Source organism: Euwallacea similis, chromosome 24 (genome assembly GCF_039881205.1).
Source record: "Euwallacea similis isolate ESF13 chromosome 24, ESF131.1, whole genome shotgun sequence".
Classification (NCBI taxonomy): Eukaryota; Metazoa; Arthropoda; class Insecta; order Coleoptera; family Curculionidae; genus Euwallacea; species Euwallacea similis.
In genome coordinates this window covers 2,840,482-2,855,950 of record NC_089632.1, presented here as the reverse complement: position 1 = coordinate 2,855,950, position 15,469 = coordinate 2,840,482, and the positions used below count along the sequence as shown (strand labels likewise).

General features: G+C 34.6%; 1 protein-coding gene across 2 annotated transcripts; it reads left to right on the top strand.

Moving 5' to 3' along the window:
* Nucleotides 1–3,459: 3,459 nt before the first annotated feature.
* Nucleotides 3,460–14,798, top strand: gl (glass). 2 transcript variants are annotated; one of them, XM_066402003.1, is made up of 7 exons: nucleotides 3,460–3,510; nucleotides 10,564–10,702; nucleotides 12,285–12,418; nucleotides 12,472–12,805; nucleotides 13,977–14,226; nucleotides 14,280–14,517; nucleotides 14,574–14,798. In XM_066402003.1, exons 2-7 carry the CDS (start codon nucleotides 10,616–10,618, stop codon nucleotides 14,746–14,748), a joined length of 1,218 nt encoding a protein of 405 aa, XP_066258100.1. In that variant the 5' UTR covers nucleotides 3,460–3,510; nucleotides 10,564–10,615; the 3' UTR covers nucleotides 14,749–14,798. The 2 variants fall into 2 exon arrangements, with proteins under 2 accessions (XP_066258100.1, XP_066258099.1); XM_066402002.1 differs by lacking the exon at nucleotides 3,460–3,510 and having other exon boundaries at nucleotides 10,555–10,702.
* The last annotated feature ends 671 nt before the right edge of the window (nucleotides 14,799–15,469 follow it).

The following is a 15,469-nucleotide window of genomic DNA, read 5'->3' as shown; positions in this document are numbered from 1 at the left end:
GAGAACCACGTAAAATTTTAATTAAGATATCAAAATGCCTCTTCTCTGTAGCGAATTAATATTTTTAAATTTCAAATAGTTAAATGGTTTTCGAGAGAGTCCCTTGGAAAACTTGAAGCACCATCAATTCCAGAGATAATCTGACAGTATAAGGATAAAATAAGCATAAATATTTGACGACTAACGGAATTTGGATTCTTAAAATTCAAAAAGTTCCGCGTTGTTAGGTTTATTTTCACGGGTTGCTAGGCAACGCCAGGGAAGTGACAAGTACTATACGGATTTGATAATTATCAAGGTGGCCGAGAACCATTTTGGCAGCTGGTGTCAATGGCAACAAAACAGAAGTCGAACATGAACACTCCTTTCAATGCCGCCATTTTAATTGCAAAATTGGAAAATTTTATGAAAGAGAGCATTCCTATTTCATTTAACTATGGAAAAGTCGGAAAGTAGTGACAGAGAATTATTGCCTGATAATTCGCAACCCTACTCCAAGATAAACCCATTTGGATTGGAGATCTCTTGTAGGAAGTCAAAACATCACCAAGGACACCGGTAATACCCTTCCAAACCATCTATCTTGCACAAAATGCGTATTACCGATTCGTACTGTAATATACTATTCTTACATTGAATTTTTTTTTATAGAGTTACAGAGGTGGAATAACAAAGCAGGAATTCGGCCCTATGTGTGCGTCCTTTGACGTCGCTGAACACCCCCACGTCCGTCACTGGCGTACATTAATTAAAAACCATTGCCGAAGCCCCTCAAAGCAACGATAGCAACGTTCTCAAGAAACCTTTGAAAATTTAATCAATAATAATTATTTGACGACAATATATTTCAAGAGACGATATATGGTGCTGAATATTTCAGAGCTACATATAAACGTTCTCTGTAAGTACATAGTTCGCGGCTTCATTATCATAAACTACCAAAAATTAATATAAAGAAATAAGCTTTGGATATGTTTTCAAAGCTGATAAGTCTTTGATCTTTTTCCTTGAAAATGCGGACCTACCGACATGCCTTCCCACCCTATAGCGCGCACTTCCTAAAAATAACGCCGTATTAACTTTCATCGGGCATATCCCTCTGCAAGTATACCTATAACTTGAGAAATAATAAAGATATTCGGTTACCAAAACCATCTTCATGATGAACACGGTCGCTATATCGGTTTTCCATACTGAGTTTGGTTCATTAAAGGGATTCAAAGTATAAAATAATTTTTTGAACATATACTTTTAATTGTTACGCTGTATATGGTATTTAATCATAGGAAGACAGATAGCAATGCCTAATAGATACCTAGATAATGGTTATAATATAGCAAGAAAATTATATGCTTAAGGAAATTTTCCATACGTTGGGGAACTTCTTTGTGATCAATAATTTATTCACATTAATAGGGATCAGAATTGTATGTATTTTAGTATAAGTATTTATTCAGTGAAACTCCATAGGTGTACTTGCATTTTAGATCGAAATTTTTAAAGTTTAACTTTCGGTGTGTTATCTCAGAATACTCGAATTTGGCACCACCACTGCAGAGGCTGGGCGATGTTAAAATAATTTCGAAATTCTTCCTAAATCATTTGTTGATTAAACATCTAGAGGTGTACCTATTTTTATACGAAAATGAGAAAAGTTTGAAGAAAAATTGCTCAAAAATTAAAAGATCAGAAACAGTAGATTCATTGAATCTGGCACCGCTATTGGAAATTTATAGCGACGCTGAAAATTTTCTATAATTACTCGTATGAAATAAACATTTATTTAACAAAAATCCAGAGGCGAATTTCCTTTTTTTTTTCGAAGTTAAAAACTTAAAGTTTTTGAGGTAGAAAGATTTGAGGTGCTGACTGGAAATATTTTGGTAACGCTAAAATTATTTTTTATTTACTCTTAAATAAGAAGCATTTATTGACTAGAAATCTAGAGGTGTACTTACTTTTATTCGAAAATTACAAATTTTTAACAACAAAATAAGATTTAGAACAAGAAAGATTGGAGGTGGCAGATTAGTCGAAATTAGCGTCACCTCTGGAAACTTAATAGCGCTATTAAAATTTGTCCAAAATTATCTGTATATGAAAAATATTTCTTTAATAGAAATTAACGGTAGTACTAGCTTTTGATCTCAGAGATACGAATTTTTAAACTAAAACTTTCTGAAAGAGGAAAAATTGGAGGAAACAAATTGATCAAAAGTGGCAAAAAAGTCACTGGAGATTTCAAGTCACGCTTACATCTATCCAGAATAACTCGCATATGAAAAACATTTATTCGTTGAAAATGCAGAGGCGTATTTTTTTTTTCTAAAGAGATACGAGTGTTGATAGCAAAGTGTAGGAAATGCGAAATATTCGAAGCAGATAGCAGCTTAAGCTGAAAGCACCGCCCCTGGGGATTTCATGTGATCTTCAAAATTTTCTGTAATTATCCCTCCATAAGAAGTATGTACATGCACTAGCACCAACGAACTTTACGGGAGTTCACCTTCAAACTTAGTTTATTGATTAAATGTGCCAGAAAATATTTGATAATAACCCGAATTTCAAGATAAATTCCCGCTAGGTATCATTGGTGCAATAATCCTTTACTAGTCAAAAATCCAGATGTGTATTAACTTTCATTTCAAAGTCACATACTTTGTAGATTACACAAAAATGTTACGCAATAAACCCACACTGGAGATCTCTCTGGCAATGCTTACATTTTAATGTAATAACCTCTAAATAAAAAGCGTTTACTGATTAAATATTCAGAGGTGTGATTTTGAGAACGAAAATTAATTGGAGTAGGTATATTAGATTAACTCACTTTGACGGCATCCCTGGAGATTCCCGGAGATACACAAATATCAAGGATAACTTTTTGATAGCAAACATTGAATGTTAAAAATCTAGAGGCGTACTTAATTAGATCCTAAAGGTAGGGATTATTGAAATAAAAGGTTCTGATTGAACTGGGTTTCAAGGTAGGTAGGTCTCCGTACCTACCTGCCTTATTTTTGGGATTGCGCTTAGAAAAGATGCATTTATTCCGACAAAAATCTAGAGGCGTATTGATTATTCAATTATTACTCATCATTTGTTCCCATATCTACTTGTAATGAAATTTTTATTAAAACTGGAAATTCTCGGATTTTCTGGATGAAGATGCTGGATGGATGATTTTACACAACATTTTACACTTATATTTTAATTATGATATGGTCGAAAAGGGATGTCATCAGCAGGTAAAATTAACCACCCCTCCCACGGGTGGCGGGCCGAGCTTATTGGTCGCCAAGGGTGCAAATCGAGGAGCGTAAACTCCGCCTCAAACAATGTGTAGTTGTGAGCACATAATCGAAAACATGATCTGATGTATATGCTGGCACTAATCAATATAATGATTTTCTCATTTAGTAAATAGGTAAAATTTAAGTTTTTTTTTACGCCTTTACATAAGACAAATTGCTAATGGTAAAACTGATCGTATCTCAAGAGCGATATCAGGTATCATCGGAGACAAATATTTAATTTTCTCATACTAATCGTTTAGTCCCGCAGTGGCAATCTAAGTAATTCATTCAACGACATCTTGATTACACCAGATAATCCCCTTTGGGGCGCATGTTCTACGTGTGCCGGTTATCCTCTTATCTGCCGCAAACATCCATAATCTCTGGTAATCAAATCGCCCATCTAACCACCCGAATCCGATTTTAAGGCCATGGGCTATAATAGAAGTTTGATTATGTTGTAATTTTGCTGAAAGGTTTTTCTCCGGAAAAAGCACAGCAGGATTTACGGGGTGTCTCTAGATGCGGCATGCAGCACTATTTTACTCGCTCGGAAATGGCGCCCTGACCTGCCAAGTTGCGTCACCTGATATAGTTTTTTGAATCTCTCTGTATAAATAAGAGAATAATTTTTTCCATAATCGTTTGCAGTAAGCATCGATGTCTGCAATTCATTCTTTATACAGGCTGATAGGTCTTTTTGCGCCGAGGATGAGCTTAATGAAGTGGTCTCGATGTAATAATAGATGACACCCCCGAGGGGGGCTGCAGGAGGCGGTCATACGTCGACCAGCACTGCCATAGGGTGATCAGTTTTAAACAGTATCGATGCATCAGCACTTATCTTCGCGCCCTCACTTTTAAGGGTTCGCCGATCGACTCTTGTGATGTTGGTTTGTGATATCGGAATGTCGTAATAGGTACCTCATCTAGTCATCGATATTGTGATAAAGGAGGAATGGGAGTTTGTGACTGAAGGAGGATTTTACCATATATATATACACACACACATATATATATATACATATATATATATATATATATATACAGTGAGTATTTGAGTCTGATTTTTTAGATAATTTTTTTTGAAAACCGCTAAAGATATAGGAGAGTGTATTGATGAATTGTTCTCTGCAACCAGTAGGGTCATAATATTCGATAAGTAAGGCATACAATGATCAAAAACCGAGTTTTTAGGACTTTACTACGAGTCATGTCCAAAAATCTCTTTAAAAATTTTTGAATATATCTCATATTAATGCTTATATTACTCAAAAACTAAGAGAGACAGGTCGAGGGATTTCTATAATATTAATGAGTAGCAAATTCAATATACAGGGCGTTCTATATGAAAAATCAGACTTCCTTCTCAATATTCGTTAATTTTCTATTAGAGAAAACGAAGTTTTGATAAACATCTCTCAGTAAGAATTCATGCGGGAAGAGATCCAATCCAAGAATCAGTAGGGACACTTATTTCTGAATGAATTTCTACATTTTCCAGTCTTAGAAGAAACTAAAATCAAGGTCTGTTCCAACAGAAAGAAAACTTATTCCGAACCGTCAAAAATTTGCACAGTATACCGATCGGGATTCCTTTGATAGGATCTCCTGTTGGAACATTTTCACAGGTGCTCACATATCTGTCAATTATTTTAAAGTAATGTCTCTTTTTCTCTTTTAATCTTCTCTTCACTCATCATGAATATCGAAGTCGTAAGCATGATGAGCAATTCATTCAGTATTTCGGATTCTCTTCCAAGAATCAACGAAATTCAGAGCCTCAAAAGCTCCATCGATTTATTTCCTTTCCCTCATAAAGTCTCAAGTATCCTAAGCCGGAGGATTGCCTCGTTACACTCGGAACCTAATCATAAGAATACTTAAGAGAGTGCATGAACTGAATATTTTGCCAAGTAATAATCTTCAAAACGACTTAGGTCCAAATCGCTTAATTATGTGAGCATCGAATACCGTTAAATGCTACAAAAACCATTCTAAATATCACTTAAACATACATATGTATAAGTACGTAATCTATGCAATCCAATGCATTTAATTTATGGAAAACGGCGCTCGTGCTCATTACACTATAAATATAAGGGAGTCCATGAATATAAATTTTTCGCATCGATAGATTGGTTGGGGTAGTGAACATCTGTGGCCGCCACAAAGTTCCGACTTAAGTCCATCAGATTTTAATGTTTTTTAAGTTATTATAATATTAATTATTATATAAATCCGCATCTTTACAGGATATTAGCCAAAAAGGTGTAAATGCAGTCAGGAAGAATAGCCGAACCTTTGTGAAGGTTCGACACAATTTTGGTTTAAGGTTTGGAAAACGTATTGGTGAAGATGGCTCACATTTTGGAAATTTACTTTTGTAATTTTAAAATCTAAAAGTTATTGTAACCATATTAACAAAAGATTGAAAATATATGGAATCGCTTAATTGAAAATAGCTCGAAAACCGCCAGATATATGAATGAATTTATCGTTGTCAAAAACCGCCTTAATGGTACAATCATTCAAATTTGTAAAACAAAAACTCTTAGATTTGTTCCCAATTTATAGAATAAGAAAAATTAACATTGAAACTCTGTAAAATGAAAACAAGCAACTTTTGTATGAGGCAAATTCAGCCGAATCATTCTATTTTTTTATCCTCTAACATCCAATACTCATTTGTATCGTTATTTCTAAGAGACCCTGTAGACGCATAGAAGAGATAATACAGTTTGTTTATCAAATGTGCAGTAAGGGCGAACAATTATTGAAGGACAAGACCAATCAAGAACGAATAAGAATACAGATTCGAAAACATACGAATCAGTGAAAAGACTGGTACGAAGATTTAAAGTCGAGCCACCTCTATACATGTTGTCCCAGAGACAACGATAAAAATGAGATTCTAAAAGGTAAAAATATAGAACGATTTAGCTTAACTTGGTTTATACAAAGTAGTCAACGAAATAAATAACATCCTTCATTAAACAAGGAGCTTGAAAATGGCAAAACATTTAGTAATGACGAGTATCATTCTTAGTTAGTTTTAACTAATAATAGTGTACAATTCTACATCTAAAATAATATAAAAGAAAATAAACAGATTTTTGAATTACCTTGAATATAACATTTGGTTTACAACCCCCTTATATAACTTAATTTGTTTTCTGCGCTACTGACTTGGCGAGCCACGGTATTTTTCATATTGCTATGATTGAATTGTTTTCAACCATCATGGCGATTCATGGCCACCTTCGGCAAAAATGCCAAAATAATCCATACACAAAACTGATTTTGTTTGCGAAATATGGCGGATTAGGGACTGGAACATGCTACATCGTTTTAAAGGAAATTTCGTTGCTTTTCAACATAAAAACATTAATTTTTCCTACGTGAGACAAATTCCACGATTTTTCCGAAACATTTTCTGCTTTTTGCGAATTGAAGTCGCGCCGTTATAGAGGTTTTATTTCGAAAAAAATAAGACCTTTAATTAATATTTTGAAAACCGCTAGAGATCAGTATACGAATTATTAAGCCGAAATCATGAAAAGGGAATTGCTAAATGCTTTTTTGTACAAAACGTCCCCAAAACAATTGTAGTGGATAAAAGATACAGCGATTCAGTTGAACTTGCTTCATATAAAAGTTGCTTGTTTTCATTCTATAGGATGTCAAAGTAATTCTGTTAATTGGGAAGAAATCTCACAGTTTTTGACTTATAGCGTTGAAATTGCATGTAGGGGGTTTTTGAGTACATAAATTAATTTTAACGCATGTGTTTCAAGCTAGTGGGTAGATGTAGCCATCTACGCTTTGTTGAGTTTTCAAAAAAATTACCAAACCTTTTTACTAATGCCGATAACTTGAATATTTTTACGAATTCTGACGTTCTCTTTTACATGAAAAACGGTCTCTGTAAGAAAAAATTGTATCTCTAACCATTTTCAGATATTTTATATAATTATCATACTCAAGGAGAAACAGAGTCGTGCAGAACTTAAAGCTGATTATACAGAGACCACAAATTATTATTTGGAAGAAATGCAGCAGTGGATGAAGCGTTCTAATGAAGAGACAGAGCAATGATAAGAATACTATGATATTAATTTGAAAATTGGCCTTGAAAGGATAACTGAATAGAGCAAATTGATGACCAAGAAATATCAGAAAAGGGAAGCGAAAATTAAAGATTGGGTGGAGTATCAGATAGTGAAGAACGAAAAGGAACTGCAGACAGAGAGAAAATGCAGTTGTAGTTAAGATCCAGATCTGGCAAAAAAACTAATCATGAGCAAGAAATTGGATGTTTTTACCAAGAAAAACAAAGGCAAAGCCAAAGACAAGAAGGAAAAAAACAAGGAATAATTCTAAATGCGTTTTCGTAATTTTGTATTTTTTTTCTTTACGGTAAGAACTTGTGAAAATAATGAAGTTATCGGTACTTATAAAAAAAATAGAGTAATTTTTAATACCTCAGTAAGGCTCAAGTTGCCCTACCTATTAGCGAGCTTCAAACAAATACTTTAAATGAATTTATCATACTCTAAACCTCCCTAAGAACAATTTCAAGTTTGTAAATCAAAAACGGTGAGATTAATTTCCAATTTACGTAATTAATTTGATACCCTGTAGAATGAAAACAAGCGACTTTTGTATGAAATAAATCGAGGAATTAGTGTGAAACCTACAAATGACAACGTTGCAACCTTCTTTTGTCAAAAAATATCATGCCTACAAATTGCATGACGTTAGATGTCAGGTGTCGTCTGAGTTGCCAGACTTTCAGGGCTTTCGTTATATTTCGGAAATAATTTAAAACATTAAGAGAAAAACAAGAAGAAAAGAAGGAAGTTACAATAACAGTAAATGCATTTTTGTATTTTTATATATTTTGTCTTTATGGCAGCAGAATTGAAGGAGCGTCGCCATATCGCTATTAAGCGAATTCTTTGTTTTCCGCCCCCGAAGTTCGACGTGCTTGTTTCCATAGATACCAGCAGCAGAAACGCCGCCCAAATATGGCTTCCTATTCCGGTCAATACCGGAGGCCCGTTGAAATATTTTCCGGAAATGGTTTTAGAGCTTCCCTTTATCAGGTTTTCATTGCCGCAAACAACAATTTTTGATCCGGCACACGAAAAGGCCACGGATATGTTACGCGCGCGTACTGCAGGATGTTATATGTACTATAATAGAAATCCACGTTTTTGATATAAATATAAATAATTATTATGAATGGATTCTTCTCGGCCGTTTTCCCATGACTCTAAAATGGAAACTCAGAAACACTCAACTCATCCTATAGTCTAATTCCGGTTATCTTTTTAGTTTCATAATCGTTCCAGATATCGTACAATATACGCTCTGGAAACTTGCATATCTACGTAAACATCTCCCTTAGAGAATAATGCAAATGGAAAAATTCAAGTTTACAGAGGGAATTTTCCCATATTTCATGGCGGTTTCTCGGTTTAAAAGGAGAAACTCGAAAGAGACAGAAGATTACAGGACACTATCACTCCTCCAGTCCTGTCCAAAGTATTCGAGAAGTGGATGTCTGTCTCATGTTTGAGGGCCGGTGTTAAAATAAGGTTCTGTTTTGCGATCTTAGTAAAGCTTTCGATTGTGTGAATCATAGAGCTTTTGTAAAAAATGTGAATGATATTCCCTTTGTGGACAAGAAATCCAATTATACTTTCTTTGCCGACAACACCATCATCTCTGCCGCAATGGAGACATCTGAGGCCATCTGTGGCAAAATATTTGGTGTGTCAATTTCCCTCTCTTTTTCCCACGTTTTGTCGATAATATGGCGATTTTTTCCAAAAATTTATTGTGCCGAAGGAAATAAATAACATTATCTTTAATACGTCATCGTAATCCATATAAAAAAGTGTCCTAATAAGACTACGTACACGTATAGGATGTATATGCGCCGACGCCGGATCATTTCTAGCGAAAAAATGACGTCACAAAGGTACTACCAATTTTCATTCAAGAAGTAGAACGAATTTTATTGAAATGCCGGCTTGCTACATCCAGTCCCAGATCACCTCCTTGAGTATATATTAGACGAGGTTGCCGAATCGAGAAAAAATATTGAGTTAAGGGAAAATTTATTATTCTTATTTGAAGAAAAGAACCAATTTTACAACAATAAAATCGCAAACTCGAGGAACTCGCAAAGTTCCTCGAAAATTCGATTGCAGTAACATGGGGTCTTTGAGGAGGAGCTCGAGTCATTTATGGGGTTTCAAGAACTCTACAGGGCGGTCATTTACGATGCATTACATTGGGGTCTCCTAAGGTTGATAGTTCAAGGTTAAATTAAGAAAAATGAGAGTAGTTTGATACTTATTAAGCATCCGTCTTGAAAGCAGACTTATCTGTCATGGTTACATAAATAAGTCAAAACGTTCCAATTTAGGAAATTGTCATACTGTGAAAATAATCAGTCGGTGGAATAGGACTGCTCGCATTTCTTCTGATGGTGGTTCGCATGACTGACAGAATTCTTCTGTGGCTTCTAGATTTTTCACATTGACAGTCAACTTTAATTTTTCTTATGGACGCCATATTGAATATTTATGCTAATGGTGTCCAAAAAAACCGCCCTTTCAATGACGTTTCACACATACTTTAATCGGCAGCTTACGGATTCCGGTTTAACCGGAAGTGACTCCGTATTTATTTCGGAACCCTTACGTATCGATGTCTTACCTCGTTTACGACAGTGGGACACCCGGTGCAAAGGAACTACCTACATATCATAAGTTGAATTCAAAATGGTGTCAAAATAATTTATTTACTCTGAAGCCACAAAATCGATACGAAATATATATAAATCGTTCAAATTAACCAAATTTAGTTTTAAGCAGGTTAAAATGACGAACATTCTGTTCAAGTACTAGCAGACGTCGATTTGCCTAGAATAATGAAGACAGTGCGAAATTTAGTTAATTCGCCCAAATCTATCAAACTGAGCTTTTTATAAATTCACTTGTCTATTGTGAGAAGTGAAAAATAATATTTAAAAAAAATTAAAACTAATAAAATCAAAATTAAACAAATAAATAATAATAATTTGAAGTGAAATTTAAGCCATTTTTTCGGAGCTTTGCTAGTTTTTAATTGGAACCCATGAGGATGAATCTAAATTAGCCTTATGACGTTACAGTTAATGGTAAGCAATGAATAATATCACTTTTTGGTATGCGATGAATTTATTAATTTTCTTTTAAACGTGGATCGACAGGTGCGCAAGATTGGTCCAGCCCCCGAATAAGCGCCCCACGTCTATCTTCGCCATGGATACAACCAGTTATGTGCCCAACAATCCCCAATTCGGAGTGCAGTTTGAGTGTAACTGGAGTGCTCCCACTTCAATTCAACAGGTAAGTGAAAAATCACTCTGCTATAGAATGTTTAAGGGAATCGTATTTATATTAAAATAAGATGCCAAAGGTCCTTTCTGAAACTCACAATTTCTCATTAGGATACATATCTCTATCATCATGTTATACCGCATGTCCCAAAAATAAATGGCACCTATAAATTATGCTAAAAAATGTTCTTGATCACTCATTGCTTGGAACCAAAAAGATAAATAAAAAAACTGAGAATGTCTTGAAATCGTGCATAGATTGCCTCAAGTGATGACATATTATATTATGAACACCCTGTATTTTCAAATATTGTAAATTATACAGAGTTTGTCTTTGAGAGCTGACACAATCCGTATATGGAAAATTACAAGTTTATTGTATTTTTGTCCTGTGGAAGAGACCTGACATTGTAAAAATATTTTCAACCTGATATGACTTTCGCTTAAACTGGAAACTGACTCTTATTTAATTTTTTTTAATAAGACATGGCAATTTTTTTTTTAATGAAAATGGACTTTTTGTCGAAAATAAACACAAGTTTCATAATATATCATAGTACTGATTCTCAACTATTTTTTATTTATTTTGATTTTTATCTTTTATTGGATACTTCTAGAGCTTTGCTAAAACTCAATTATCTACTAATTTGTTAATGAAATAAATTTTAAATTACTAGAAAATTAACACATTTTTATAAATAATTAAAGAATTAAGAAAATTATTTGAAAAAGTTTTTGAAAAAAATGAGTCACTATAAATAAAAAAAAAACACAACAAACAATCAAAATAAACATTAAGTAACTTGATCGTGTAAAGGTGTCCTGATGTATCCATTACCTATGCAGTATAAAGTAGTTCATAGTTTTTTTTCGATTTACTCAAAAAGTATTAATTTTTGATACTTATGATGTATATCGTATTTATTAATTTTTTTCTACAAATCTAATGATGCAAAAATGATTGTAGGGTGCTATTTGAAAAAAAATGACTTTTTTAATTAAAAAATTCTAAATTTCAATAATTATTTTCAAAAACATTTTCAAATATTTTTTTTGATTCTTTAATTGTTTATAAAAATGTGTTAATCTTTCAGTAATTTAAAATATATGTCGTCAATTTGTGTCTAATAGTTTTATAGATAATTGAGTTTTAGTAAAGCTTTATGAGTGTCGAAAAAGTAGTAATAATTGAAATAAATAAAAAAGACTTGGGAATCGGTACTATGTTGTATTATGAAACTTACGTTTATTTTCCACAAATAAAAACCATTTACATGAAAAAAATTGCCACGTTCCGTTTAAAAACACAAAGTAAGCGTCAGATTCCGGTTTAACCGGAAGTTATAATTTTCCATGTATAAATTGTGTCAGCTTCCAAAGGTGAACCCTTTATAGATTGTCCTTTTTGAATTTGTAAAGTTGTGGTAATTTAGGCCTGAACTATCATATAAGTCGCAACAAACGCATTCGTATATTTTCTTTTCAAAAAAATAAGAAAGTTGCCACAGAAGCCAATTGCTTCATATTGGGACATCCTGTAAAAACTCAAAAAATTAACAAAATTATTTTTTCAAAAATTATCTTTAAAACAGATATCATCTTGCAACGACGACTTGTCGTCCTGCTGGAGCGACGAAATGGGTTCGTTCTCCTTGCCTCTAGACCTGGACCCTCTTCCCAGCCTCTTTAACATTTCTCCATGCGGAAACGGTTCCACGTCTTCAAGGTACAAATTTCCCCTTTATGTTCATCAGCTATGTTTAACAGAGCTCTGTGTAGAACAGAGCCGAATTACCAAAGCCAAAACCAGCTCCTGTTTCGAGACCAAAAGCAGCCGTCATCGGATGTAGCGGACGTACTGCTATCGTTGAAACATGCAGTGGTGCACCCAGGGCAGAGCCCCACGGACAAATATGACACCCAATTATACCATTCTCAGATGTTGCTGTCTCCAGGTGGCTACAGCGGAGCTAATTTTTGCGATCAGAACTTTGCTCTTTCCCATCAGCAAGCTCCGATTTTTCCCAGCATGTCTGTGAATGTGTCTATGAATATGACGATGCATGGATACCACCCAAATGGAGGATATACTTCGGAGTTACCTTGTCCTCAAGTTAGTAGAGGAGATTTTCGTTCATTTTATATAAACGAAATAGGATGTAATATGTAATTATAAAAAGACAGTTTTTTTCCACGCGACCATAAAGTCTAACATTATTAACCCGGAACACGCTCATAAAGTGGTACTTTATACCTGAGAGTGAAAATAGTTCATGAATTAACCGTTGGCGTCGCGATAGTGCAATGCTAGAGCGGTTGTCATACCACAGGGGCGACTCGTGTTAATATTACGTAATATCTATTTTTTTAATCATATCAAATAGGGACCTGCAGGAAATTGTAATATAACCGAATTCATTCAGTTGAAAATTTCACAGTTTACGATATAAACTAAAAATGGCAAAATAAATGGGTACTAAAGTAGAAGGTCTTTGTTGCGTTTCGACCAGCGCTGTTGCGTGCTGACCTCAACTTCGTTTCGGCCCTCAATCTCTGAATTCAGGCTAGTCTTATTTATTTATTTGTTATTTTATTTCATTTTTTTAATTTTCTTTTTTTTAATCAACTACTGTTTGTGAGCAGAAAATCGAAAAGAAAGCAATCTCCTATCAACGAACAAGTTTTTCATTGTTTAAATACTATTTAACTGAGTTTGTATTGTATTTTTTGCGAAATCTAGAGTCGTTTTTCTCAAAAACGAACTAATAGATTTTGAATCATATTACAACATTGAATGTAGTTTTAAAAGACCCCAAATTTGAGGTGTCTCATGATTCCTCGTTCCATTTAAAATTTTCGTGAGGGCTGCTGTGCGGCGCAGAAGGGTGATGTTTGGGGGTTGAATGTTATATAAAAATTCGCGCCCTTCTAACACTATTTTAACGTATTTTAGGAATCTTCCGAAAAGTCCTTATTTTTCAAGATTAAAGAGGGTCAAATTTTCGTCGGATGACACTGTATAAAGATTCAGTTTACTATCTTTGGAAATGTTCAAAGAACTGTGATTAGCAAATTGGTTTCCTTTTTCGGGACACCCCGTATATCACTTCGTTAATTGAGGTTTACGGAAAATTCTGATTTTCAGAAAGTGCGCTCCAAGTGCGGCAAGAGAGTTCACTTTTTTAAAATCTATTTATGAAACTTTATCGCACTTCATGCGCACTTTTTAGATTTCCGAAGTGGCCATCACTCATACACCATAGAATCTCCTCTTCTATGTGTAGGTGCAATGGAGTGCGAACACTCAAGGCTCTTCCCAACCTAATTACCAAAACCAAGGGCTCCTAAGCCCTACTTACGGAGGCACCTACTCCTTTACGGCAGATTTCAGGCCTCCAGTTCAAGACTCCTCGCCTCTCTTAACCACTACCGCTACCTATAAGCCGATGATGACATTTTCCTCACCCAGAAGACGTTCCAGCTTGAGTTTATTAGAAGAGGACGGTCAAAAACCGAACGTTTGTAGGATATGTGGTATTTTTATCTTTTACGATTTAATAATTGAGACGATGAGCTTGATTTTATAGGCAAAAGCTACGCTCGCCCAAGCACCCTCAAAACGCACCTCCGAACTCACAGCGGAGAAAAACCATTTCGTTGCGGGGATTGCAATAAATCCTTCTCACAGGCTGCAAATTTAACCGCGCACGTGCGCACCCACTCAGGAGAAAAACCATTTAGATGTCCAGTTTGCGACAGGAGGTTTTCGCAAAGCTCCTCAGTCACTACCCACATGAGGACCCATTCTGGGGAGCGACCTTATAGGTGGCGAAAAGCCACAAAAGCCTTGTAAACTTATTATGAAATAAATCATATTTCAGGTGTCGACTATGCAAAAAGGCGTTTTCGGACAGTAGCACATTGACGAAACATTTAAGGATACACAGTGGAGAGAAGCCCTACGAATGTAAACTGTGTTTACTTCGGTTTAGTCAGAGCGGTAATCTGAATAGGCATATGAGGGTGCATGGGACAACCAATGGGCTACCTCCATGACACACGTTATTTAGTTACCCCATTTAAATTATTTTGTAAATATAAATTGTGTAAATAAACAAGAAGGGATTTTTTTTTATTACGAAGTAACTAGTGGTTTTGGCGCCACGGATATTTAAATTTTAAACGCGGAAAATAAGTGAATGATTATACCGATAGATGGCGAAATTTCGAAACGTTAAAAATTATAACGAGAGCGACAAGGAAATGTATACAAAAGTGTATTTTGTACCTTTGCAAGAATTGGGTAACATTTGACAACGTTGTTAGAAAACAATAATTGGCCATTTTGTAGTTTTCCTGAAGAACTTCGTTGTTCAACATTAAAATTCGAGTTGAAAAAGGAGTATTGTTTATTCCATCTAAAAGAAATTATTCAATGATAAAAAACTGGGTGTTACCTAAGTACCTGGCCATGACAACAGGCAGCAAGAACAAACTTGATTGTTCCAATAGGCCAAACTTTGACAATATGCTCAAATTAGTATGCTTTACAATATTATAGTGCATGAAAGAATGGTATTTCTGTTTATAAGACGAATTACAAGATGAAATGTCTAAAATGTGAAATAGGTAGTTACTATAGCATGCAAGCCAAAGAGTCTGTCTAGAGAAGATACCTATATGTATCTACATTAAAAATTATATTATGTGCTGCAACAGTGCTGTACTGAGATGAATGACAATAAATGAAATATATTAAAATTATGTTAAGTGTAAG